This window comes from Antedon mediterranea, chromosome 8 (assembly GCF_964355755.1).
Source record: "Antedon mediterranea chromosome 8, ecAntMedi1.1, whole genome shotgun sequence".
Classification (NCBI taxonomy): Eukaryota; Metazoa; Echinodermata; class Crinoidea; order Comatulida; family Antedonidae; genus Antedon; species Antedon mediterranea.
This window is the reverse complement of record NC_092677.1, coordinates 24,971,172-24,997,434: the sequence shown is the minus strand read 5'-3', so window position 1 is coordinate 24,997,434 and position 26,263 is coordinate 24,971,172. Positions and strand designations below refer to the sequence as shown.

The 26,263-nt window shown below is 33.9% G+C and overlaps 2 protein-coding genes across 3 annotated transcripts in view; one reads left to right on the top strand and one right to left on the bottom strand.

The window, feature by feature from the left end:
- LOC140057326 (chromodomain-helicase-DNA-binding protein 8-like) overlaps positions 1–6,676 on the bottom strand; it is a 28,968-nt gene extending 22,292 nt beyond the window's left edge. The window contains exons 1-8 of one of the 2 annotated variants that reach the window (XM_072102939.1): positions 6,608–6,676; positions 3,671–5,827; positions 2,938–3,251; positions 2,547–2,667; positions 1,842–2,111; positions 1,290–1,420; positions 662–782; positions 143–367 (exon numbers count right to left, since the gene is read on the bottom strand). In XM_072102939.1, the coding sequence (XP_071959040.1) occupies positions 143–367; positions 662–782; positions 1,290–1,420; positions 1,842–2,111; positions 2,547–2,667; positions 2,938–3,251; positions 3,671–5,755 (3,267 nt within the window). In that variant the 5' untranslated portion in view covers positions 5,756–5,827; positions 6,608–6,676. Of the gene's footprint in view, positions 1–142; positions 368–661; positions 783–1,289; positions 1,421–1,841; positions 2,112–2,546; positions 2,668–2,937; positions 3,252–3,670; positions 5,858–6,607 lie in introns of those variants that run through there. The other variant, XM_072102940.1, reaches the window with a different exon arrangement.
- Positions 6,677–9,584: 2,908 nt separating this feature from the next.
- LOC140056103 (kelch-like protein 11) overlaps positions 9,585–26,263 on the top strand; it is a 31,329-nt gene continuing 14,650 nt past the window's right edge. Inside the window, exon 1 of the mRNA XM_072101355.1 lies at positions 9,585–11,390. Coding sequence (XP_071957456.1) covers positions 9,590–11,365 — 1,776 coding nt within the window. The 5' untranslated portion in view covers positions 9,585–9,589 and the 3' untranslated portion in view covers positions 11,366–11,390. The remainder of the gene's footprint in view (positions 11,391–26,263) is intronic.

Here is a 26,263-nt window from a genome sequence, read left to right as displayed (position 1 = left end):
CAATCACACTTTTTTTCTCGTTTGTACACAGAGCTTTAGATTCATAATTTTAACCCCTTTTTTTAACAACAGGAAATCCCACATATCAAGCAAGTTCTGCCTCTTTTGATACCATATAGTTTTTAATTCAGCATGTGTTTACCTTTTGTTCCGCAACCGGTGGTGGCTCTACAAATCGTTCATACCATTTCACTTTTAAAGGATCTACGTCGCCATCTAACTCCCAAGTGCTGTCTTCGTATGGTAGGCTACACCATTTCACCAGATAGTACACCAGTACCTCACCAGTCACTGGATCTTTTGTGATGGACTTCTCAAGAACTCTGTCCACCATTGTGTAGTCTGGGTTAAATAGTTCCTCGTCTGCCTGCAGGGTTACAGAAAAGATTGTAACAAAATTGAACTGAAAATGGCCATGATGTTTTTAGTGGGTGTGACGAAAATCAGACCACAAATATATCTAAGTTTTTAGATCTCAAAACTCAGATATCCAACTAGAAAACTCAGAAATACCCGTTATCTGGATCTCAATTTTATAGACACCCATATTTTGTTTATTTTAAAGTATATTATTTGCATAATGAGAAGAACAATTCATTCAGATTGCTTGAATAAACGCAGAATAGAAAGAGTAACATTTTTACGAGATTCAATAACTTACATCTTGGAAGAATGAGAAATTTAAAGCTCTTTTCTGTTTGTAACGTCGAATCTTCTGTGGTATCCGTGGATCGCCCAAAGTAAGTTTATCTTCAGTTGCCCATTCACAATGCATGTAGGAACTGAAAAATTGTATGCATGTTAGTCAAAACTGTTATTCTCCAACTAAAATACCCATTTTGTATTTCTATGTGAAGCTCTATCTACACTATCAAACTAGTTTAACAAAAAAAGTATGATATGCCCAAATATGGTAGTGACATGCCCAAATATGATAGTGGTATGACATCATCTTGTCTATATATGGGCACATCACATTTGTTTGTCACGTACAGTTTGATAGTGTAGACAGAGCTTAGTCTAGCAATGGGAAAAATGAATATTATTAAATTTTATAAAAAAAACAAGACATTTTCTTGTGACTTATTTCTTGCTCAGCGTTGGTGAAGTTTGTCATCAAGGTAGTGACAGTTCAAAGTGAAGTAAACATCATTGCAAGAATTAAAAGCATTAAAAATAAAATGTGCCTTTAAAACATAGTATAAATAGACAAGTCACTTACAAATTTATTAATTTATTATAAATAAATTGTGCCTTTAAAAAATGGTATAAATAACTTTGTCACTTACTAATTTCGGAATTTAACGAAGAACTCTTCATAATCATCTGGATCTTCATCTTCTAAGGTTGGAATGCCTTTTACCAATCGTATGCCAAGGATCTTGTCGACAATATTAGCTTCTGTTTCATCGGGATTATCCTTAAAAGATAACATCACAACATGGTTTAAAATACATCATCCAAATATGAAACAGGAATTTAAACTCACCCAATTTGTTTTAGAATAATTTTTCTTGCTCAGGATTAAAAAAAAAGTGTCATAAATAATAATAGATCAAAGTGAAGATAAACATCATTGCAAGAAAAACAGTTTCTGTAATTATGTATTCATTATTTGGACTATTCTATTATTTTTAGGGGTGATAATTTTAACAATTTGAATGATTGGCATTTATTGGTTTATTCAAGTATTCAATGTTATTAATGTCTATCAGCTTGTTATAGGATATGCCACGTTTCAAAACAAATTTCTGTTAATTTTTAAATGGACAATTAAAGATACTATGACTATTCTGAGCCATACCAAATATATGACAATAATATTGTAAACATAAATTTACCTGAAAGAATTTAGTAGTAGTAGCAGCTCCGGTAGTAACAGTTATAAGACTTGTGGATTCAACCTCTCCTACAACATCTACCTCAACATCAGCTTCAACGTCAGGCTCTACTTTAACAGGAGTTGGTCGTGCTTTCGGAGCGGGAACCTTTTTCTGCTTTGGTTTATCGTCATTATCGTCACTGCTGCTGTCATCGTCGTCATCAGTGATGTTGAAATCGTAATCATCCGTATACTTCTTACGATTTGTATTCCGACCTGATCTTCGTTTCTTATAATAAAAAGAACAATTTCAGAAATTTGTATTTATTTTTCCATTTAATAGATAAAGAAAAATATGTTTTTTGTAACTCTTTGTCAGTATTCTTAAGTGCAAATCATAATATTCAGAATCTAACACGCCAGAATAACTCATCATATAAGAATAATGTTTTTAGTACTCCGTTCTCCGTTCTCACTAGGCTAGGTTTACTATTCTATACGCCATTTTACTGAACCTAACAATATGGTTATAAGATATGATCATTAAAAGCTCTGTCTACACTATCAAACTTTATGTCACAAATAAACGTGATGTGCATGATGATGTCATATAACTACCATATTTAAACATATCACTACTACATTTAGGCACATCACACTTTTTTTGTTAAACTAGTTTGATAGTGTAGACATAGCTTAAAATTTCCAGGTACTGTTTACTTACTTGGATGAGTGATTCTTCAGGTGGTGGTGACATCGGGACTTCATCCAAATCAGACATGTCCTCAGATTCATTTCGTTTCCTTTTCTTACCAGCTTTTAATTTCTTTAAAGCTGCTGTTTTTCTAAAAATAAAACAAAATTTCAAACAAAAATTTAGTTTAGATTTTTTATAGGTGAATCGTTTATTAGTACAGTCAACTCTCCGAATACTGCACACCTTTGGACTGGCCTAAAATTTCTGATTTCCTGAAAATTCTGGTATTCAAAATATGTTTTTAACAGTATACTGTAGTAAAAAAGAATGTTGGACCTTAAGAAAAGTCTGGTTTTGGGAGAGTTTTAGGTTTCCAGAGAGCCTGGTATTGGAAGAGCTGTACAAAAAAAAAACTTACTGTGCTAATGATATCTTCTTAACTACTGGTTCCTTCTTTTCTTTCGGTGGCCTTGGTGGTTTAGGTTCCTTCGGTTTCTTCTCTTTCGCTACTTTTGGCTTCTTGTCTCTTGACTTCTTCTTTTTAGGCTGCGACTCAGACACTGCAGGCAACTCGATGTTCTCCATAACTTTTGGAATATCATGATGTCCGGCCATCTTGGCACGTGCTATTGCTTCTGCAACGATCCGGTTCGCTTTATCTTGTGCAGATTGCTTGTTTGGTTCTTCTTCCTTCGGAGCTAATGTTTTGAGCTGAGCAAATCTCCCTTGTCCCTAAAATAATGACAAAACTATTTGTTAATTTTCCAGAGAGAAAAATGATGAGCAAGAAAGGAATTCAAGAGATGGCTTAGCATTTTAATGGGATGATCTGAATATTACTAAAAGTTAAATAGGAAGGGCTACACTTTACCTTTAAAAATGTACTTCCCCTATAATCCCTGACATTATTTAGTTACTCCGATATCATTTTATTTCTCTATTTACTCACGTTATTATTGTATGATTACTTTAAAGATTTTTTGTCCCCCAAAAACATGAAAAATGAAGATTAATTAATTTAACCAAAAATCTATTGGCTGGCAGCTGACAGTAAACATTATTTTTCAGGGGGACAATACATCTTTAAGATACTTTTGGTAGTAGTACTAGTACATGGTAATTGGACATATGCAACTGAAAAAAATACTCACATCTCCTTTAAGAACCATGACAGATGAAGTTGATGTACCACCACTAACTGTGGTTGTCTGTTGTTTCTTTCCTGCTAAAAGATGAGGTGGAAGTTTAATCTTCTGGGAGACCAGTAAGGATCGTAACCTCTGCTGCAGTTCTTTGATCTTATTGACATCACGCTGCTCTCTTGGTATTTTCTGTATCTTCTGAATCTCTTCACTAATCTTTCTTATTTCATTAGCCACCTCTTTTCCTTGTGTTACGGTTATAACGATCTTTCCCGCATTAGACGCTGAGGAGGTTGTGTTCGCTTTGGCAACGGTAGTTGGCGATTTAACGGCAGACTGACTGACAATCGCTGGGCTTGATGTGGTGACCACATTGACTACACTGCTAGTGGGAAGAGCATCAGACTGGTCACCTTTCTGAATTCGTATTTGTGGACGAACGGTTCCACCTTGAGTGGCGCTTATGACCGTTTGTTGAGAGGTGATGACAATAGGTTTGGCAGAGCTCTGAGTAGCCATGCTTTGAACAGGGCCAGAATTTGTTTTACTTGTGTTAGATACAAGTATAGTATTTGAAGTAGATTTTACGAGAGTACTAGCTCCACTAGTAGTTGCACTTGGTTGAACATTATAAATAGTAGATTCACTGGAGTTTGCTTGTTTTATATGCAACTGCAGAACACCAGCGGCATTTGGAATTAGTTGAAGAACTTGGCCTGGCTTTTGACCTTGTGGAACCTGAATAACTTGTCCAGACTTTTGACCAGCTATACTAACAAGTTTAGTTGAATTCTGGACACTACTACTTGGTAGTGTTATAAGTTTGGTGATGTTTTGTTTACTGCTTGGTATAGTAACAGTTTTCCGACTACTAACTACTGTTGTAGTAGAAGGCTTAGTCTTTTGACCACTATCTGCTATAAGTTGGACAGTCTTTTGACCACTAGCAGTGGCTAAGGTAACAACTTGTCCAGTTTTGTTAGCACTTACAGTAGTCGGAGTAACAACCTGTCCGGTTTTGTTAGCACTACCAGGTATTTTTACAACTTGACCAGTCTTTTGTACACTGTTAGCTAAAGAAACAAGTTTTCCAGTCGTTTGACCACTACCAGTTAGTGTGACAATTTGGCCAGACTTTTGACCACTAGCAGTGGCTATAGTAACAACTTGTCCAGTTTTTTTAATACCACCATCAGACAATGTTATCAATTGACCAGTTTTTTGGCCAGTACTTGCTACCTGAACAAGTTGGGTAGTCGGTTGGCCAAGTTGGGCCGTCTGACCAGTGCTTGAAGCTAACTGAAGAACCTGGCTGCCCTTTTGACCGGTTCCTTGAACCAACTGTAAGACTTTCTTCTGACCAGAAGCTTGACTAGCTACCAATGAGTTTGGTTGTAACTGAACGATTCTTATAGCTGAATTATTAGCAAGACCTTGAATAGATGAAGCCAGCACTCGTTGTCCACCAATGTTCAGTATTTGTTGTTTCTGTTGCCCTTGGACAACAGGTTGTCCGACAATTTTAACAGTTTGTGATTGAGGTGTAACTAGTCCTTGTGTGGCTGAACTCTGTGCTACAGATGTGGAGTTTACGATGCGTATATTTTGTGGACTTAAACGGAATGTTTGAGCTGCCTGTTGACGTACAGGAGATACTTGAAGCGTGGGATTCTGAACTAATCGACCTATGACCTGTTTCTGTGTTCCTGTTTGAACAATTTGCGGTGCTCCCGATTGTGTTGTTACAACCCTAATGGTGGATTTTACAGGACTTGAGGACTGAGTCGACTGCACAACCCGTTGGTTAGATTGTGATGGAACGATGTGTATAGTCTGTACCTGTTGCGTTGCATTATTTGATTCAATTGCTTGCTCTGTTGCTAACGCATACTCATTATTTGACACCAATGGAATAGAATGTGTGACCTGGTTTTGACCTGTACTTTGAGGTGCATTGGCAAGTAGTTGACTGGCTTGTAAAACCTGATTTGATTGCTGAATTTGTAGATTTGAAGATGGTGCAATATTTTGAATTGTGATAGTCTGTGATGGCGGCTCTTGAGCGCCCTCTTGTTCTACTCCACGTTCCGCCATATTTCGGTAAGACTTCTCAACTCTCAGTTTTAACTTGTTCTAGTGCGTTCTTTTTAGTCAACCATGGCTCACCTGAAAAAAAAAACAGATAAAACTAGATTTTTTAGAAGGCTTTCAAATTTATTTAGAAATAATGTATCCAACTCATTTCTGGTGGACTGTGACAGGTACTTCAGAAGCAAACCATAAATAAATCAATCAAGTGTAGGGATTTAATATGGTGTGTAATAATTTATGCGTTAATTATTTTGCTAATTAAATAATATAAATAAGTAATAAGAAAGAAATATTTAATTATATATATGTCTAAAAACAAATTAATTAATCATCAACTTTCAACAAAATCACATAAAGTTAAATCTAAATTTAGAAATTTTAAAAATAATGTTATATATTATTATTATTATAATTATACCAGCCAGTTTATTCAACCAGGTGGCGACCAGTGAATAAAAATTTGGAAGAAAAAAAAACTTTGGTGACCCTTTCTTCTCACACACACTCGTTGGCCCTGTCAACAAATTAAAAAACTGAAACAGTTACAAGAAAGAACAAGAAATTAGTTTTAAAAGACCGAAAGAATGAACGCCTTCTTACGCCGCCATTATAAAACGGAACAAAGAAAGGTTCAACGTTCGTGCATAATGAAGAGAAAACGAGAAATAACCATGTTCACCTCGCGGTGTATTCTAGCAGCAGACGAAGTCCTATACCCAGCACAAGAAACCCCCACCGCAGGCGACAAATGTGGAACACATGAACCCCCTCACTAGCCTAGAAAAGTTACTGTGAAATGATTCACAATTTAAACGCCAAATTTTACGGCAAAAATACCATTAAACACATAAATACCATAAGATAAATTGTGCAAGATGAAAAATTCCAACCGCATTTCGAGTGAGTTTACGGTCGCTACAACCTGCATCGAATGGTTCATCGCGGTATGGCTAGCTTCAGACAATGCGGAATGTTACGATTGTTCTGATTGGTAGAAATAGAACATATCAATAACTACAATTATTTAAATTAATACTACTCATCTCACAAAACGTCAATATATTATATCTACAATGTTTTTATTGATGTTTATTGTATTCTTCTCTATGTTTAATTAGTAAATATATATTTTTTGCAGATCATATAGTCAATTTTCGGAGAAAGTAACCAATGACCATACGTCTTTCATAATGGTTTGGTAGTTGGTACGGAATTAAGCAATTTCCTAACACATGAGGGCGATGTATTTGTAATAAGTTTCTGCACAGGCGGTCGGATGCCAGCAGCAGCATGCACTACTTTTCTTTTAAAATGCACTGGATCCGCTTTCTTACAATTGAATAGATAAATAGTAGCGTATGATAATTTTTTTTTTAAACACACACTCATATTTATATCACATATGTACATTTGATAAAATTACCGGCATGCAATATATTATTTGCTAATAATATAACGATTATGATTTGTACTTTCTAAGGAAGACCCTAATTGGTTACATCTACCGAAATTGGATGTTCATTATGTTCTTAAAAAGGTAGAGAAATTTAGTTTATTTTAATTTAAGCATTATGTAATTTGGGCTAGTATTCTGCTTTTTTAAAATCATTGTTGTAAATTGTCATTATGTCCAAATTTATTGCATCGATTTTTTAAAAACATTATGATCAATAAATGAATGATAGCTTTGTTTACGTCATACTGTATTAGTATGTATTGTGCGGCCTTATGGTGCGATTTTAATGTAAAAACTATGAAGTCATTACAGGTCTGTTATAATAACGCACTTAGAAAGATTTTAAGACGCTCAAGGAGCTGTAGTGCTAGTGCTATGTTTGTTGATAACCATGTTCCCTCCTTCTATGAGTACATTCGGAAATCAATTTTTTGTTTCAAAACAAAAATTGAAAAAAGCAGTAATACTTTAATTATATGTGTTTTTTCTCGTATTCTAAAAGATTCAAAGTTGCATAGAAAATGGATAGAACTTTTGTATATATAATCTCATGTATACTTTTACGTGTGTTAACTAGTATCAGTATAGCCATAATGTGTTGTTTTGTAAACTATAGTAATCAATAATATAATAATGTCTACAGTCTACATCCAATAAATCCCAAAACATAATCCACATGTATTTTAAGAGGCACTATATGTCAACAAATAATCATTAGTCCTCTCTCCATGACGGTTGTCACATAATGCTTTGTATTATTTTTTATTGTATTTATATGTTTCATATGGACAGTTTGTCTGAAATAAAGTTGAATTGATTGATTGATTGATAGCCCTATGTCTTAAGTATCACTGATAGTGCTTATTACAATGTGTGTGATATTCTATAATGCAAGATATATTAAACACAAATATGATATAAAAAATAACATTAATTTAATGTCGTTTTATGTTAGTGTCACTATATTCTTTTTCAGGCCTACTGTATATATAGTTCGAACATCTATATTGCTTCTAGTATCATTTTAACTAATGCTAACTCTCAGTGTTTAAAATATGTTTTTTTTTTAAGGTTGAAGCAAGAGCGGGTAATTGTTCAGGGGATGCCTATTGCCTGCTCCTGGAGACATTGTGCTTGAGATACCAAATAAATATTATATTACGACCTTTAAAGATGTATCGTCCCCCTGAAAAATTAATTTTTAAAATTTTTTTTTTTAATATTCCAGATTAATGTAACACAATAGTTATCCACTTTGACCAAAAATTGGATCGAAAAAAATGTATTTACCTGAAAAAATGTGATTTAAAGGAAAAAATGGTCAAATTGGCTGCCAGCCAATGGATTTTTGGTTGAATTTAACCATTTATTTTGTCATTTTATAAGTGAAAACATTATTTTTTTTCGTTTTTTTTTCATTGGAAGTGATTAACTTTATTAAAACTACAAAAATAACATATTCAAAGTCTGATTTAATTAATTTTTATTTTTCATGTTTTTGAGGGACAATACATCTTTAATATAACTACTAATATAAAATACAATTTAATGCCAAAAAAAGATCGACATTTGATGGAACCATAATGTAATGTTGTTCGACTTATTGATACAATCAAAAGATTGTCCCAAAGCGCTGAGAGAAAAACAAAAGAAATTACAAAGAAAAAAAGATCGGTTTTTAAGAGTGTTTTGAAAACTATGATGCATTTTTAATATGATCAGGAAGATTGTTCCACCGTTTAGGTGCTGCATCTGCAAAGGCTCGATCACCACCACAGGTCTTAAGGCGGCTGGGTGGAACAAAAAAGTGCAGATGGATTAGTGGTTGACCTAAGAGATCTTTTGCAAACTGAAGATCAACGTATAATTAAATTGGAAATATATTATGGGGATTTGTCGTGAAGAGATTTATATGTAATTAACATTAGTTTAAAAATAATTTGTTGTTTAATTGGAAGCCAGTGAAGTTTATATAATATTGGTGTAATATGAGCCAATCTTGAAGTGACGGATACAAGTCGAGCTGCATAAGAAAAAAATAAATAGAATTTACTAACAACTATACGAAATAAAAAGCACCAAAGTGTAACAGGAGATACTTAAATAATTTGTTTTTTATATATTTTTATTTCCTGATGATGATCAAATAAAGGACCGAAACGTTGAATTATGCCAGTTGTTATAAGATGTTATATTTTTTTATGTAAAAAGTACTATGTCGCCCTCTATACCACACTGGAAGCTGGATGACTCAACTCGCCCTGTCGAAGTTTAAGTTTACTCCCATGAGTACGAAGTGATTAGTGCGTACTCAATTAACTTCCGATATAAGCAACTTGTTCGTATATCAGCTGTTTATTGTTATTGTGATAGTGTTGTGAATGGTTGTGAATATGGCGCTTAGTCGCCACAGCGACTCAAATAAACCGATGGAGTTTAGAGAAAAGGACCAAGCTGCTAAAATTCTAGAACAATTATACCGATTTAGAAACGATGATAAATTCTGCGATATGGTGCTTCAAGTTGAGGGGCAAGAATTCAAGGCGCACAGAAATGTTCTGGCTGCCTGTAGCCCCTACTTCGACACAATGTGCAATAGTGGCTGGGAAGAGGACCGACGTAGGGCCGCCGTTATAGAAGGTACAACGGCGGAAGCAATGAATGATATTTTGAACTATATGTACACGGGTAGCATATCCTTAAACTCGGATAACGTCCATAGTATATTACAAGGTGCTGACCACTTTTTAATGACAAAACTCAAAGAGCATTGTCTACATTTTTTGGACCGCCATTTGAATTTTTCAAACTGTTTAGTAGTAAAATCACTGTCGTATTTATACGGTTTTGAACAGTTACACGTGAAAGCTAGCAAATTCATTAGAAACAACTTTCGGTTAGTTGTAACCGAGTCTGTTGATGATTTAGTTCGGCTGCCATTTGAGCAAGTCTTAGAATTAGTGTCCGATGAAAAAGTAAGAGTAAAGATGGAGGAAACAATTTATAACACGATTATAAAATGGGTTAAACACGATACTGGGTCAAGAAAGCAATATTTTGCACCGCTATTAAAACATGTCCGTCTTGCTCAGCTTAACCGTTCATTTCTTATCAAAGTCGTGGAAAAAGAAGAATTAGTTCTAGCGAGCCAAGATTGTAGAGACTTGGTCGCTGATGCAAAACGACAAACTGATACGACTCGCAGGAGTTACTGTAAGGACAGTCCTGTACTGAAACCACGCAAAGGAAAATTGACGGACGTTGTTGTGATTACTGGTGGAGTATCTGATTTAGGTCCATCTGCGTACTGCTACGTGTATATTTTACATGAAAACAGGTGGACGCATCTACCGGACTTGCCAATTAATGAGTTGCGTTTCCACGCAAGTGCTGTTCTCGACGGGAAAATGTACATAGCCGGCGGGACGAGCAGTGGTCTTATATCCAATAGAGTGCATTGTTACGACACAAACACAAACTGCTGGTATAATGTTAAGAGTCTACAAACACCGCGAGAATATTTATCGTTGGTGGCGTGTAATGGACGCTTATATGCAATGGGTGGGATAAAATGGGACAGGGTGCTACAGACTGTTGAATGCTACGATCCCGAAATGGAGGAATGGAAGAGCGTGACACCAATGACCAAAGGCCGATACGGCATGCATATGGCCGTTTTAGATGACCGTTATATTTATGCAATTGGGGGAAGAGACGAAAATCGTCGACCCGTTCCGTCCGTTGAGCGCTACGACACAGAGACGGATACATGGTTCCAATTACCGTCTATTCCACTTGATAGAGACAATTTTTGGGATTTTCCTGTTGTTGAAGCATACAAAGGTAAAATTTACGTGACTGATCTAACCACGAAAGAGTTATGTCTAAACCCGGAAAGGAACACGTGGACGGAACAAAGTGCGTGTCATTTTGGAAAATTACCGGAGAGGAAGTGCTTCCTTTATTGTGCATGGAACCGAAACGTTCTGGTGTTCGGGGGATCGGGAGGAGAAAGAACGATTAGTTCACCAGTTCCGGAAGCGTGTATCTACGATCGTGTACTCGGACTTTGGAGTAGCATTCGTCCACCTCCTGCGTCCACCCTCGGATCATCTTGTGTCATTTTACAGGTTCCTTATGAATTTCTTGGTGACTAAAATAATTGATGCTAGCAATCAAACAGTAAGTGTTCTTTCAATTTTCCATCCAATTAAATAAACAATTTCTACACCAATTATGGTCTTTAAATAGATTAGGATATCTAATCAAATCCCCTTAAATATTAACAGATACAGTAAACTACTGCATGTTCAATAATGAAAATATGAACTATTACCTATTTTTTACTAAAACATTAGTGTAATCTGGACAATCTAACAACAGAACACTGAGCTTGCCTTGCCAAAATAGGAACTCGTAACAGTCCTTTGATCTTATGTCTGGCTGCAACAAATAAACAGTACTGTACTATGTACATATTCTCCAAGGCATGCAGTGTCTCTTAAGGTGCGTGTTACTGATTGTGTCGCAGCCACAGATAAACCATTTGATCTCCGAAGCTCAGCATTCCTATTGTTAGATTGCCTTGCTGTACCTCTCCTGTTTGAAAAAAATCCTGGACTGAATCCATCCTTCTTAGAGGTGCCCTTGAAAGTGAAACATGTCAGTACATGCATCATTCTGTGGCACCATGCAAATTGTTGAAATCTGAGGCTAGAATGTTTAAAAATATTGATTTATAACTCAAAATTATTAAAAACAAATTATTATTGTACTGTACATTCCTTATCATAGGAAAAATAACCACCAGTTCATTTTATGTGTGTCAGTTTAATATACTGAGTCCAGTAATGTGTAATAAATTATTGCAATTTTAAGATTGAAATTTTAAAAAATTCTGATACTATTTAAAAAATGAATTGCAGATAAAAAAAGCATGTTTTTTACATTTCTATAACTTTTAATTTGTATTCCAAAATTCTCTCTATTTTAATTTTGCTGGCATTTCCATTCGTATTCAGTATAAATTCCTGTTTGTAATTCCATATGGCCGATTCATCATTCATGCTCAGTACGTGAAGACATTTCATTTATATCTCAGCCGATAATCATAATTCTAAAACAATATTTTTTTATCGTAGTGAAAGTGTTTTAATTTAAAAAGCAATTTTTCAAATCTGTCAGGTTGTGGCAAAGATGATAACAAAAACACAGCGTAAAGGTCCTTGTTGATTACGTAAACTTAACAGATTTATTGCGAATGTATCATTTAAATGAGACGGCATCAAAATAAACTGTAGTAGTTGGCTAGCAGCCATCATGTGTATTATTACAGTACATTCAAGTTACATTTTATACAATTACCTTTTTGTGTTATATGTTCATTTTTCATTGCTGTTTGCCGCGTGCAGTAAAGTTAAAGACCCCTTCCCTGCAATTTTGGACGTTTTTTGGAAAATAATACATATATATCACTTTAAAAACATTAAACCATGTCATTCCTTGTCTTAAATGTACGTTTTATGGTAAATTATGATAAAAAGTGAGAAACAATGCACTACCTAAGTAGCTCGCGGCGATCGACCTCTCGTGGACGGTCTTAGACCTAGCCTAGCTAGACTTAGTTTTGTAGGCCTAGCTGGTAAACATCGATAACGTACGAACATCGTACGCTAGCTATATACCTAGCCTGACGTTGTATAGTTGCTGCATTAATTGTCTTTCTATTTTTGCCAGACTCCGTTGATACAAATTGGGGAAAACCCGGTATTTTCGCTGAAAAGTTAGGAGTCTTCCATTTGTTTTGGCTTCACGATCGATTGAAAAGTGGGCGAATTACAGGTGAAAAACAAAAATATCCATCCGCGCGCAATGCATTTTGGGATTTATAGCGGGCCGCTATAATTATTAGAATCGATTTTTCACATTTTTAACCGTTTAACCGATTCACCACGATAAGCGCTTAAAGCGCTCAAAAGGTTAAAAGTCAAGGTCATTGTAAACAAATTTTCAACAAAAAAAAAGTAAATCGAATTTACATGCGCAGTTTGCTGTGCATGAATCGTAACAACAAATTATACAAAATACTCACAACTTTTTTTTTAAAAATATGCTTCTAAATATATAAAAACAATTGTTGAAGTTAGTTTGAAAATAAAATTCGAAAATATAACCGTTTTTCGAAGCACGCTGTTCGAAACGCGACAGGCGCGTTGAATGAATCTAGGCCTAGACATACAACGTAAAATCGTCTAAAATCCATCTTTATTTCTAATAATCACTATTTTGAAGCTTGTATACAATAAATGTATAATAAATAAAGATTATGTATCAGTTACAGTGTCTAAATCGTCATATTTCCATGTAAAAATGTGATTTTTCTACCGGAGAAAAGTCGTGAAGATGTCCTCACAAGGGCCGCGCCATATTGTTTACCTTTGATTGTAATATGAACCCTGACATGTCAGATGCATTATGGGCATGAAATATTTGTTCAAACTCTGCGCAAAGGTCAGTTTATTGAAGCATAACTTTTGACAAACATTTTGATACCAAACTTGTTTTAATTTCATAAGTTTTCGACGCATTTTCGCCAAATTTTCTGCAAGCTACACGTCTAAAACAGCGGACTAAGCTCCCGAGGGATGCCGGTGCGCGTGGGAATCGCGAATTCCAAGTCGCTTTCGGGATGTTTTTTTTAACATTCCCGGTGAACAAACAGCGGCGAGGACGCTCTCGGGGCGGCTCCCGATAGGCCTAGGCCCCATATGGTCATCGTCGGATGAGTCAGTCTACTAATTTCTTCATAATTTCGAAACCGGTCATTCATAATGGTCAAGTTTGGTCTTATTTTGAAGAGAAGAAATAGGTTCTGATGAAGAGATGAGTTTTATTATGAAATATTTATTAATTTTTGTGCATTTGGTAGTCAAAGATAAATTACAAATTTTTAATAATTTTCCTAAAATATTTCTAAAATTTGCATAGTCCATACTCCGCCAAAATAAGTTGTAACACAAATTTGATAACATATTTGGAAATAAAATGTCCTTTGCATTATTTTTGTTTTTTAATTTTTTTAATGTCTGTGTTTAGAAAAAAAGTTAGGGTTAATTATATGACATATGCTTTTTGGGTCCCAGGGGAGCAAAATAAACTTAGGGGTCAATGGGTTAAAGACGAAAAAAGTTATCGCAATAGGACCATATAGTATTATTTTTACATTAAATATAGTTTGTGATCTTAAATTAGATCTAAAAAACGTAGGGAATGGGGCTTTAAGTAACCCTGACATTTGTCAATTAATATACAGTACATAATTTTTGCGTATTTTAATTAATTAGTTTTAAGAGTTTAATTAGTGTGACAAGTATTCTAGCCTTGCTCATGACAATTTTTGCCCTTTTTTGAAAAAACAAACCTTAAAATTTTGGCTACGGGCTTATTAGCTTTCATCTATACTTTACTGTACACAACACAACACATTCATTTTTCTACAAATACAAAATAAATGGTTGCACTATTTGTTATGCTTGGGTTGACCACTTAACTAACTATATTGTTGTGATCCTTGTTGATATATTATTGATGCACCCTGAAGACTTTATAATGTGTTTTTTTTAGATATTTGCGTCACTGTACAAAAATAACAAATAAAACATATGGAGCAATTAGCACCATGATATTTGTGCAGGCAATACTCTATTTCGTACTTAACAGACTGCCAACATTTTCAATGTATTGTATGTTACTACCGTACTTATGTCACTTTGCTAGCCAAGACTTACTGTAAGTTCACTCTCGGACCTGAACAACCATTGCAAGTGAACCAGCACATATTTTAGTGTTTACTGTAGGGCCTGCACCAATGTCAACAACATCACAACTATAAACATAAACACTATAGTGTGTATCAAGGCAATTTGTTTTTGTTGTTCTTTTGTTACCTTGATATTCAAAGCATGCTAGATTAACGAGGACCTTGATTTTACCAAATCTCCCATAATCTGTTATTAGTTGGCAATTCTGTCATCTATGGCCTACCGCCAAATGAACATAGTCTAGAAAGAAAGACAACAATTAGTTACTTATTTTTCCATGGTTACCGTGAACTTGAAAACTAGAAAATAATTTAGGTTTAAATCGGCTTAGATAACGATTTGATTTGACCAAATAACTGTACAATACGTTTTTTCATTTTTATTTGTTTATAAAAAGAAAATAAATCGGTGAAACTTTTCTGTCTCGTTGACGTGTTCTAAATAAAGCATTCTTAAGAATTTTGACGAATTTAAATTTATAGTCTATTTCGTGCCTACAGTAGCTTACCTGGATAAACTGACAATAGCCTGTGCTCTCCAGAGAGAGGGCTTAGATACGAAATGTTAAAGTTTCTAGGATACTACTGGACCATAATGGACTAGTCCACAACCACACCCTCACCCTGTGGGAAACGTTCCAATGTACCACTGGCATCTTTTCTATTTTTGGTTCTTTTCTTTGTTGGTCTTTCTTCTATGCAATTACATTTTCAAGCTAAAATTCCTTTTTTCTGAACAAATTTTTTCCCCTTTTTGTATCGCTTCTTAAATCAATATGTGTTTCTTTATCTATAAATGTAAATGGCCGTTAGAGAGATATCTTTGAGAATCTGAGACATGATGTCATCAATCTCTAATGCAAAATGACACAAATTATGATCAATTGATTCAAAATATGTTACTTAGTATTTATTCTATTGAAATTAATACTCTTGATATACAGTTTTATTTAGTTTTTTATTCAACCTAAAAAGCATGTTGTTTCAGAGATGAATAACTCGAACAGTTTGTATTCACTCTAATCCCTTTGGAAGACTACGCTACCTGTATGTCCACACTGAACCTGTCCAGGACAGGTAAAAAATAATGAAAAATGGGTGTACTATAGTATGCATGGATTCTGTATAAAATATACGTGTGCGGACGCATGTCCCCAAAAAATGTAACTTGGTCCTTATTTTTCTCCATCCACCCCCAGACCAAATGTTGGGTTCAGTGGACAGACAGTACAATAGCTTTGTCTTCACAAGATTTCAACAATATAGTTTTTGTAATACGGTAACATCACAACCAATTGAACTGCATATGATATCTAGTAAACCCCTGAAACATTATACTGTAGTTGAATATGCCTAGATCTGGCTTTATACAATATGGTATTGCTATCTGTTGGAGGCTAGACAAAGCAGACAGTAATAGTGAACTTTGACCTATCGGTTTTTCCATTTATAGTTTGATAGGTCATTAACAGGTAATTCTGAAGGTTACAGAAGAATGATATCAGGCCCTTAACCTTTATATCTTACTTTGACCTTTTATTGATTCTATTCTAATACCATCATAAATTAAACCAGTAAAAGATGTATTCAAAAAGCAATTGTCATGGATTAATACTGTGTAAAGAAGACAATATTATTGTCCCTTGATGATGCACAGTCCATATAGAAAAAGTAGCATCATATTATATAATAATAATAATAATACCACCTTTATATAGCGCCCTTTTCATGAGTAATCATGCTCAAAGGCGCTTTACAAGCATTATTACCCCAGTATTTTTTTGGATCAAACACGTATGGTAACATACTCCCATAATGCAGCCGGTAACCAGCGCAAAGTTGTGTCTAGATCTAACCAAAGAACTTATAACACAAGAATCTCCTGTTCTTCAATTTGCATTCAAAACACAGTATCGGAAGTACAGGGTTAAAAGGTCAAACTGGGCGACGCCATTTCACAGCATGGAGCAGCGCCCCCTCCAAACTAGGAAGTCAATTACTCTACCCCTCTAGAGTATTAGCAGATCCCCTCTATGATTTTGACTTTCTAATTTGATGCGGGCGCCCTACTCCTCAGTCAATTACTCTATCCCCCCTAGAGCATTAGCAGATCCCCTCTATGATTTTGACTTTCTAATTTGATGCGGGCGCCCTACTCCATGGCTCACAATGGCGCCACCCATAGCTCTATTCTATCCCACAATGCCTTTCGAAATTGTTACGCGCTTCGGACGAACAGGAGATTCTTGTGTTATAAGTTCTTTGATCTAACTGGGTACCCATTTATACACCTGGGTGGAGAGAGGCAACGTAAGTAAAGTATCTTGCCTACGGATACAAGCAATGCGGCGAGAGTTGGATTCGAACCTAGGTCTGACGATCGGTAGTCCAACGTCCAACACACTGCACCACACGCCCTTACACTATCAAACTTTATGTGACAAAAAAATGTGATGTACCCATAATATGGACATGTCATATCACTACCATATTTTGGCAAATCACACCATTTTTTGTACTATTATACTTTTTTTGGTCAAAACTAGTTTCATTAATGATAGTGTAGACAGAGCTTACTGTAAGAACATTCAATAGTATAGCTGTATATTGTTTGAAGGTTTGCATGTGGAAATCAAATGTTGATATAAAATTTGCTGTTCACCACTTACAGTATATTAGTTCTGAAAAGAGCTGTTGAGTTTCTCGACGTTTTGATCAATATGCTTTGATCATCCTCAGGAGTGTGTGAGTTGAGAATGAGTTGCGAATATCTGTTGGCAACCTGACTGGGCGGTATTTGAAAGGTTCTTTTACTGTACCAAAATGTTGCCATTTTTGTAGACTAGAGCGTTCAGTGTGCAGTACATATTCTACAGCACAATTACATTTGCATTGCATATTTCGTTCTATTCATTTAATTATCAAGTCATAGTTCAATTTGTTTGTACAGACACTTAATGCATAATTACCTAATGATATTCCTAATTGTGCGATAACATCAACAAGTATCTAGTTGGTATTGATTTTACCTGGAAGAAAAAGCTTTTAACGATACAATTGACGTCACATAAACATATTCAAACATATGTATTAATCCCAGCCTTAAAACAACACATTTTAAGTGCACAAACTAGCGTCCCATTATGTAAATATGAAAACAATTGCATCAGTTTAATGAAATAAATTTAAATATTGAATCATTTTAAAATACTACTTAGGTTAAATGTGATATGGTTTTTGCAATAAATGATCGATATGAGTATTGTTGTAATTGGCCAAATTAGTATCGTTCTCCAAGCGAAATTTCAAATTAAATATATTGCAAATGCGCATTTTGAATTCTCTCTATAAAAAGCAAAATAAGAATTCATCATTAAACAGCTATGCAGAAAACTGTAAGTGTAATTTGAGAATGTGAATCACAACTGGGTTTTTTTTATCAAATTATTTTTTCTCTAAATAGAACATTCATGTTTTATTTATGAAATACAGTATTATATTGAAGCACCAGATATGTAAGCCAAGCGATTCGGTGGGCTTAGAATTGTACAACCCAAACTATGTCTCCTAAGCCTTTGTAAATCACCTAGCGTGGTCTTGAACTTCTCACTTTGGTTGGCTAGTGTCCATGGCATAGCTAGCTTGAACCAGGACAAGGGCAGGCCTATTAAAATTAGATTTAATCAGATTTTTTTCATTTCAAAAGGAATGTTTATATCTGCCAATTATACTTGATACTCATTTTTATTACCACAAGAAAGTATCATTCAATTGGAGTTATGTGTAGTATTAGTACTCTTTTGCTATATAATATATTGTACATTCTGCATTATCCTTAAAGCTCTGTCTACACTATCAAACTTTATGTGACAAAATATGATGTGCCCATTTATGGACATGATATCACTACCATATTTGGGCATACCACTACCATATTTGGGTATACCACTACCATATTTGAGCACTTCACACTTTTTGTCAAACTAGTTCAAGATAGAGTAGACAGAGCTTTAGACTAGATATCTCTTCACCTAGGAGCATAAATGGGTCACTCATTTAGGCACATGGTCCAGCTCAAAAAGAGAAGAAATTTGCTGAAAATCATCAGTAACTTTATGTCCTATCTTTTGTAATGCAAATTTAGGTAGGTGGCGCTGCGTGGTTGCTAGTGCAACCGAAAATGCGTTCAACCTGCCTGAGTGACTAAGATACATAATTTGATAGAAATACGCATTTTTTGGTTGGCTAGCAACCATGCAGCGCCCTCTATCGTTGTGACGTCACACCGTGATACTCTATAGTGAACTACAATATAATATAGTTTTGTATAGTATCTATGGGCGAACCAGACTTTCCATTTTTTGGTTATATACCAAAGTGTGTGTAGCTGTTTTCTTCATTCAAACCTTAGCACTAAATAAAACATTTGCAAGTTTATATAGAGTTCATTTCACAGTTGGAAGTTCTTTTTTGAGAAAAGACATCTCTAGCATCCTTGACGTTATTTATGCCGTTTTTGTAGATTACAGCGGGATAAGCTACTTGATTTTAATGAATATTATTTCACTAATTAATGAACCTCGCCAGGAGTAACAGAATGTTCTATAATCCTGTATAAACTTATCCAAACCATAACATTATTTAACCACACATGTACATTATAATTTACAGACTCTAAAGCTCTGTCTACACTATCAAACTAGTAACATAAAAAGTGTGACATGCCCAAATATGATAGTTTATTATGGCATCATCGTGTCTACAGGTATGTATGGGCAAATCACATTTTTTTGTCACATACTGTTTGATAGTGTAAGCAAGGCTTTATAAAATACATTTAACAAAACATTAATCTGGAAACTGTAATTGTTTAGGTTTAATTTTCTGAAATATAAAGAAATTTCTTTCAGAAAATACAACAATGATTTGCCTATGGTCGTCAATCAATGAACAACTACAGATCGTTTTAGATAGGAGTTCATATTTCTATCTGTTCAAAGGAGAATGGTATCATCTTTCCAACATCTTCATTGCAGCTATCAACAAAATGTCATCAACTCGAAATATAATATTCACAGAAAAAAAATATTCAAAAGACTTAAAGCAATTTGTAGTACGGTGTTTTAAAAAGATGAGAAATGTTATTTGAAATAATGAATAGATTTTTTGAAGGCATGAATCTTGATGAAAAAATGATAATATTATTAGTACTTCGGGGTATTTTTCAGCTGAATTAAATTTGTTGTAAAAGAAAAATAAAATTGTTAGTTATACTATACCCTTTAAAAAATATAATTCTGTCAAAAAAATACCTGGAAGGTTTGATGTATTCTTTGTGTGTATACGACGACTGGACATTAAAACAATTTAGTCCATGTCGGTTATGTCACAATAGGTAATATACCATTAAAGTCCACCACCAATAAAAAAAAATCCAAATTCTAGACGTGAAAATAAATTTTTTTTGTATTTACCCAAAGGAAAACCGTATTACATTTGAAAAAAAAAGCTATTCTTTGAAAAATTTTGTTTTGTGACGGAGAAGTCGAGAGCTGTCTCGATGTCATTATACTTGTCACATGATTGATGACAACAACAATGAGTAGACAGTGGATTTGAGCTAGCGCTATTAAGCCAGGAGCAACTTCGCATCGAGGTCTTTGTTTATCACGTCGTATGGATCGATAGGTTAGGACAATGCTCCACATTCGGAGGTGTGCTGCTTCAATGGACAAGACAATGCATGTAAATCCATGCCTGACTTTCAGTGTTTATTATCTATAGAACTTTATTGTATTTAAAATGATTTATTTGTGGTAATTGAGAGTGTGAAAATATTATTGGAGTGTGAAATGTTATTGATATGTTAACCTTTTTAGTGGGTTAAACTTAATAATAAAAATCTTCTATACACTTTTTGGGTTTTTTGAACATTCGTATTCAGTAGGTTAGAAACAATTGATCATGTAACATCATATAATATTTAATAATAATCTTTTTTATCATGATCAAAATGTTTACTGTACCAACAGAGAGTTTATTATTATTATTATATTATCAGTATCCTCATTACCGGCTTCCATTGGCCTAATCTTTATCAATGACATCGTAAAATAATCATTCAAATCAACGCTCGAACAAATACCATAATTGAATAAAAGAACATGTTTAAATGTTATTGTTAATTATGTAGTAATTCTTAACAGACGTTTATTTTCCTTTCATTTCACAATATTTATAATAATGCTGTAAGAAAAGATTCATAGTATTTCTCAGTATTACATAAAGCAAATCAAATTTCCCAGTAGGGTGTTGGTATGATAAGTTCAAGGACCTCAAATCCCTTGATGCTAAAAATAGCATAATGATGTCATCCAGTGATGATGTCATCAGCAAGATACCAGCATGGTACAGTAGTAGTGGACAAAGTCTGTTATCACTCAGTTTGACCTAGGTCGTAGTTCGTTACGCTGAATAAACACCGTAAATTCATACCCACTGTTTCAAGCAAATATGTGTTCAGTGAATTTTCAAAACAATATTATTTTTAAAAAGTGGTCTTATGGACACTCTGCTTTAATTATATTCTGAAATTTATGCTTTCTGGGAAATATCATACTGCTAGCCCCCACTGTAGATATTAGAGTTCTCCTTTTGGGGACAAGGTTTTTTCCAAACGTTTTGACTACTACTAAATACAGAGATTAAAATTACTGTCTACCGTCCTGAAACGAAAATGTATTCTCAATATATTAAATAGAAATATACAATATTAATACTGCAAAAGGTTAATAATATTTTAGTAGGGCCATTTTCAAAATGATATTTTGCAGGGCCGTAGCCACCAGTACGGTTGGTAAGGTTTTAACATGACCATTTTTTCACTGAAAGGTTTGAATTTGCTAACCAAGTGGCTTAAAGAGATATTATTTCCTTTTCTCGCGAAAACCTGGACCACTTTATTTCACATGGTTACATCATTGTTTTTGATATGATTCATCAATATGTGCATACACTTGACTTGATTCAGTGGCCGATTACATTATTGTAGTTTCAGCTGCAAAAAAATGTTCTTATATCATGACATCTAGCCTTGAATATATAATACAGTGTTGCTATAGGTAAGGCTTAAATTAGACAACCTAGACTCTATTGTATAAATAATGTGTAATACAAAATATCTAATTTTGTGTGCTTTATTTTTTTATAAAATATAATATTAAGCATACTGTCAACGTATATTATATTAGAAAGGCATCTTTATTAAAGGAAAGATCAACTTTATACTATATGCTTTCACCCAATGGTGATGTAATATGTGACTTTACACAACGGTTTTGACGTATTTTAACGGATTTGACATTTAATAATCACAAAATAATACCTCACACAATTGGTATTCTAGCAACAAATCGGATGTAATTATGTATTAAAATACAGAAATAGCCTTCTAAGAAACAGAATTTAAACAGTAAACGTGGGTGAAAATGTTTTTTAATATTCAGAAGATTGGATGAAATTTCGAGCGAATCCTGGAGAAATCGGAAGAGTTGGAAACGTTTGCACACACAGACAATATTCTGTACCTTAATTTTCTTCAGTTTAATTTTGTACATGTAGCCTTTTCTCTGTCTACCTATTAAAAATTGATTTTATAAATTATTTCATATACAGTTGCTTTAAGTGCTAGCACTCTAAACTTAATGTTCTTGATACTAATCAAATTGTAATGCATTTTTACACAATTAATACAATATTATTATACAATATATTTATATTCATAAAAATTTGATTAACATTGATCCATCTATAATTTATTAATTGTAGAATACCAGGCTGTCAATCACTAAAAGTGAAATAATGTATTTTGTACTTTTTGTGACAAGAGTATGGTGAATGTACTGTAGTGTTACCACGGCGACCTACACAATAAACGCACTTTTTCTTTAATAATTACATTCGCAAAGAATTATATTTTTTATGGAAATTCAAAGCTTAAATAGTTTGATGCACTTGTCGTCGTAAATGTCTTTTCTCGTTTGAATTATCTTCCTGAGCGTCGTCGCATAATCCTGAAGCTTTTAACCAGATCAGGATGATTCCTGATAATGACATGTGTTTTTTAACCAAAGAAGTATTTATCCATAATTAATGACGCTGTAAATGCAAACAAAACATCAATGTCTCATCTGATTCAGGACTTGTAATTCGAACTAACAGCTGTAATAACACGACGTTAACAATACATTTTACGATTCCATACAATCTATTGTTAGGACTAACAGAACAACAAGTGATATTCCAATTGTGTACGACGTTATGTAATGTTTACTGAATATTGCAAGGATTGTTTGTTGCAACCTATGACACATGCTAAAAGGAAATACAATTAAATTTATAGATTCTATTAACTTATAATATTAATTGATTTTAGGTGGAATATCAGATATTGGTGAATATGACCAATTACCAACAACAGCCATGTCTTTTTCAAATAAAATAATTTTTGACAGATCATTTTTTTCATTTATGAATATTTAGCTGCATGCTGGATTTGCCCCTGTTTACCAGCTGTAGTGCCTATAACCATATTGTTGTAGGATTTTGTAATTTTCAAACAATATAATATATTCATCCATGCTATCGTAGTACACTTTAATGTAGTGTAAGTAGCAGTAGTGGTACTGTGAGTATTTCTTAAACAGTTGGTTTTTTTTTACTGTAATACCCAAGATAATAATATCAAGTATACTCTTATTAAATTATGAAAACATTTTTTTAATGATTTCTGTAATCATTGAAATAAAGATTGTAGAAAATATTTATTGTGACTGTCAATTTACCAGGCAAACCACCTTCTGCCTAGTGAAGTGTATAGACCTAGTTATCACTCTACATGCAACAGTGACGATGGCAATTTAATTCCACATTAATTCACCAATCATATGAATTCTTTTGCTTACCTTTCCTGCATGTCTTCAGTATAGATTTTTCTTACTTCACCAATTAACGGTTCTTGAGATATGTGCCTTGGAATTAGGACAATCCTTAGGTCGTAAGTTCATCAAATTTGGTACCATTATATGATACCAAATTTGATTACATAAATAAATATTTTTGACATAAATCTTAGAATCAAATTGAAATAGAGTCTATATTTCAAGTTTTAACGATATTTGATTTTTTTCATTTTGAAAGCTCTATCTAAGTCTGTATACTATCAAAACTAATTTGACAAAAAAGTGTGATGTTCCCAAATATGGTAGTGATATGCTTAAATATGGTAGTGATATGACATCATCATATCCATATTTGGGCACATCACATTTTCTTAGGCCATAAAGTTTGAAAGTGTAGACAAGGCTTAAATTATGAGAAATGAGAATGATTACGGTAATAAACAATTTTTAATGTTGAAATTGTTCGATAATTTATAGTATGGGTGAGATAAACCATAAAGCACCGAAACAGGATGCTAATTATCAGCAACTTAGTGAGTCAATTAGTCATCTATTGTTTTTATCAGCAACTTAGTAGGTCAATTAGTCATCTATTGTTTGTGTATTAATATAGTGTATTGATTCGTTGTCATGGAACTTCAAATTCACCCAACTGACAGATTCTCGTTAATATCAAAGTCATTATGACAGATTTCAAAATGCTTTGTGTTACGACAACAGAAGCAAATATTCCAGATTTCTGTTACAAATTTTATTAGTATTTATTTAGCAATAAAAAATGACACAATGAGAAACAGAGATTCAATCCGACAGGCAATTAGTGTATTGATAACTGTATTCAGATAAATTCCAATGTAAATATAGTAAAGTATGTTCTTATTATTAGCTTACAAATGAGAAAATAACAACTTCAATATATGTAGGTCAGGAGTGATCTAGTACACATACTATATGAATGAAGAATTTATTCCTAATGAAAGTCTAGAAATGCAATTAATTACAGACTACTTCTTTCGATCAATATTGGGCCTGTGGCAGGTTTTAATAAGAGGAAAAATGACTGGGGTAGGAGGCTGTCATACAGTGGCGTAACGGCTATGAGCAGTCATTGGCTAAACCAAGGGGGCCTAGAACTCAAGGGGCCGCAGAGCATGATCAGTCCAATGCAACTACCCAGCGTTGGAGTGCCCCTTATGAGTGCTAAACCAGGGGCCTTTGCCCTATGCGTTATGACACTACTGTCATAGTAATTATATAAGATGTAAGATTTGTACAATTATTAAAAAAGAAACAAGCTGTAGAACTTTCTTTACCGTTTTGTTCCAATTGCCTTGAAATGAAACTACAAATTACTAATTGTATACGTCAAAAAATGGTAATAAAAATCTAAAATATGAACTACATCGGAATCGAACTTCCAACCTCAGCAATTTTGAGGCTGACACCCATCAGCTACGCCAACTCAATTCCATGTTATTTTGTCTGATTGCTGTCTACAATATTCAAAATCCTTTAATACACATTAAAACTGTGTGAACTCAATGGTGTTTTCTTTCACACTATAACACATTCAATTGTTATTCTATCGGTAGCCAACAAAGACATCTACAAATGTCGATCCCACACGTGAAAATCTTATGAAAATTTAATTTATTTTCTAACAATTATAGGTGTTTATGCAAACTTTAAATTCTTACAGGAATTAAATATTGAAAATTAAGATATATTTTAGGTGTTATTAATGTGTTAATGTAGGTATTATGTTATCGGAAAGCATTTTAATGTGTATTATTTTTTTATGACACTTTAGTCTACTGTGTGTGTTTGAACTTTAGGTTATGAACTTAGAACATTAGCTGGTGAATTATTTCCATTAAACAAAGAAATGGAACTTATGTTGATGAATAAGTGAGAGACTGAAAGTGTTCTCTTCCTTTTATTGGTCACAAATAGTATGTAGGTGTGCTAGACAGAGGAAGGCGAGGTAGCCTACACATTTCATCCATTGTAGTGATGTAGCCATGAGAAATAAAGTGGTCCTATTTTTTGAAAGAAGAAAGAACAATCTCTGTTCAAGCCACTTGGTTGTCAAGGGCTTCTGTAAAAAAGGAGTCGGGTTGAAACCTTACCGACGGTACTGGTGGCTACGGCCCTGCATTGTAAACAGTGGTGAAAATTGTTTTAAAAAGATTTTCTGCATTTTTTTATGAAAAGTATAATTGGCACAGAAAAATGAATTGCTAATACTACACTGATATTTTCATTCTATTGTGGAA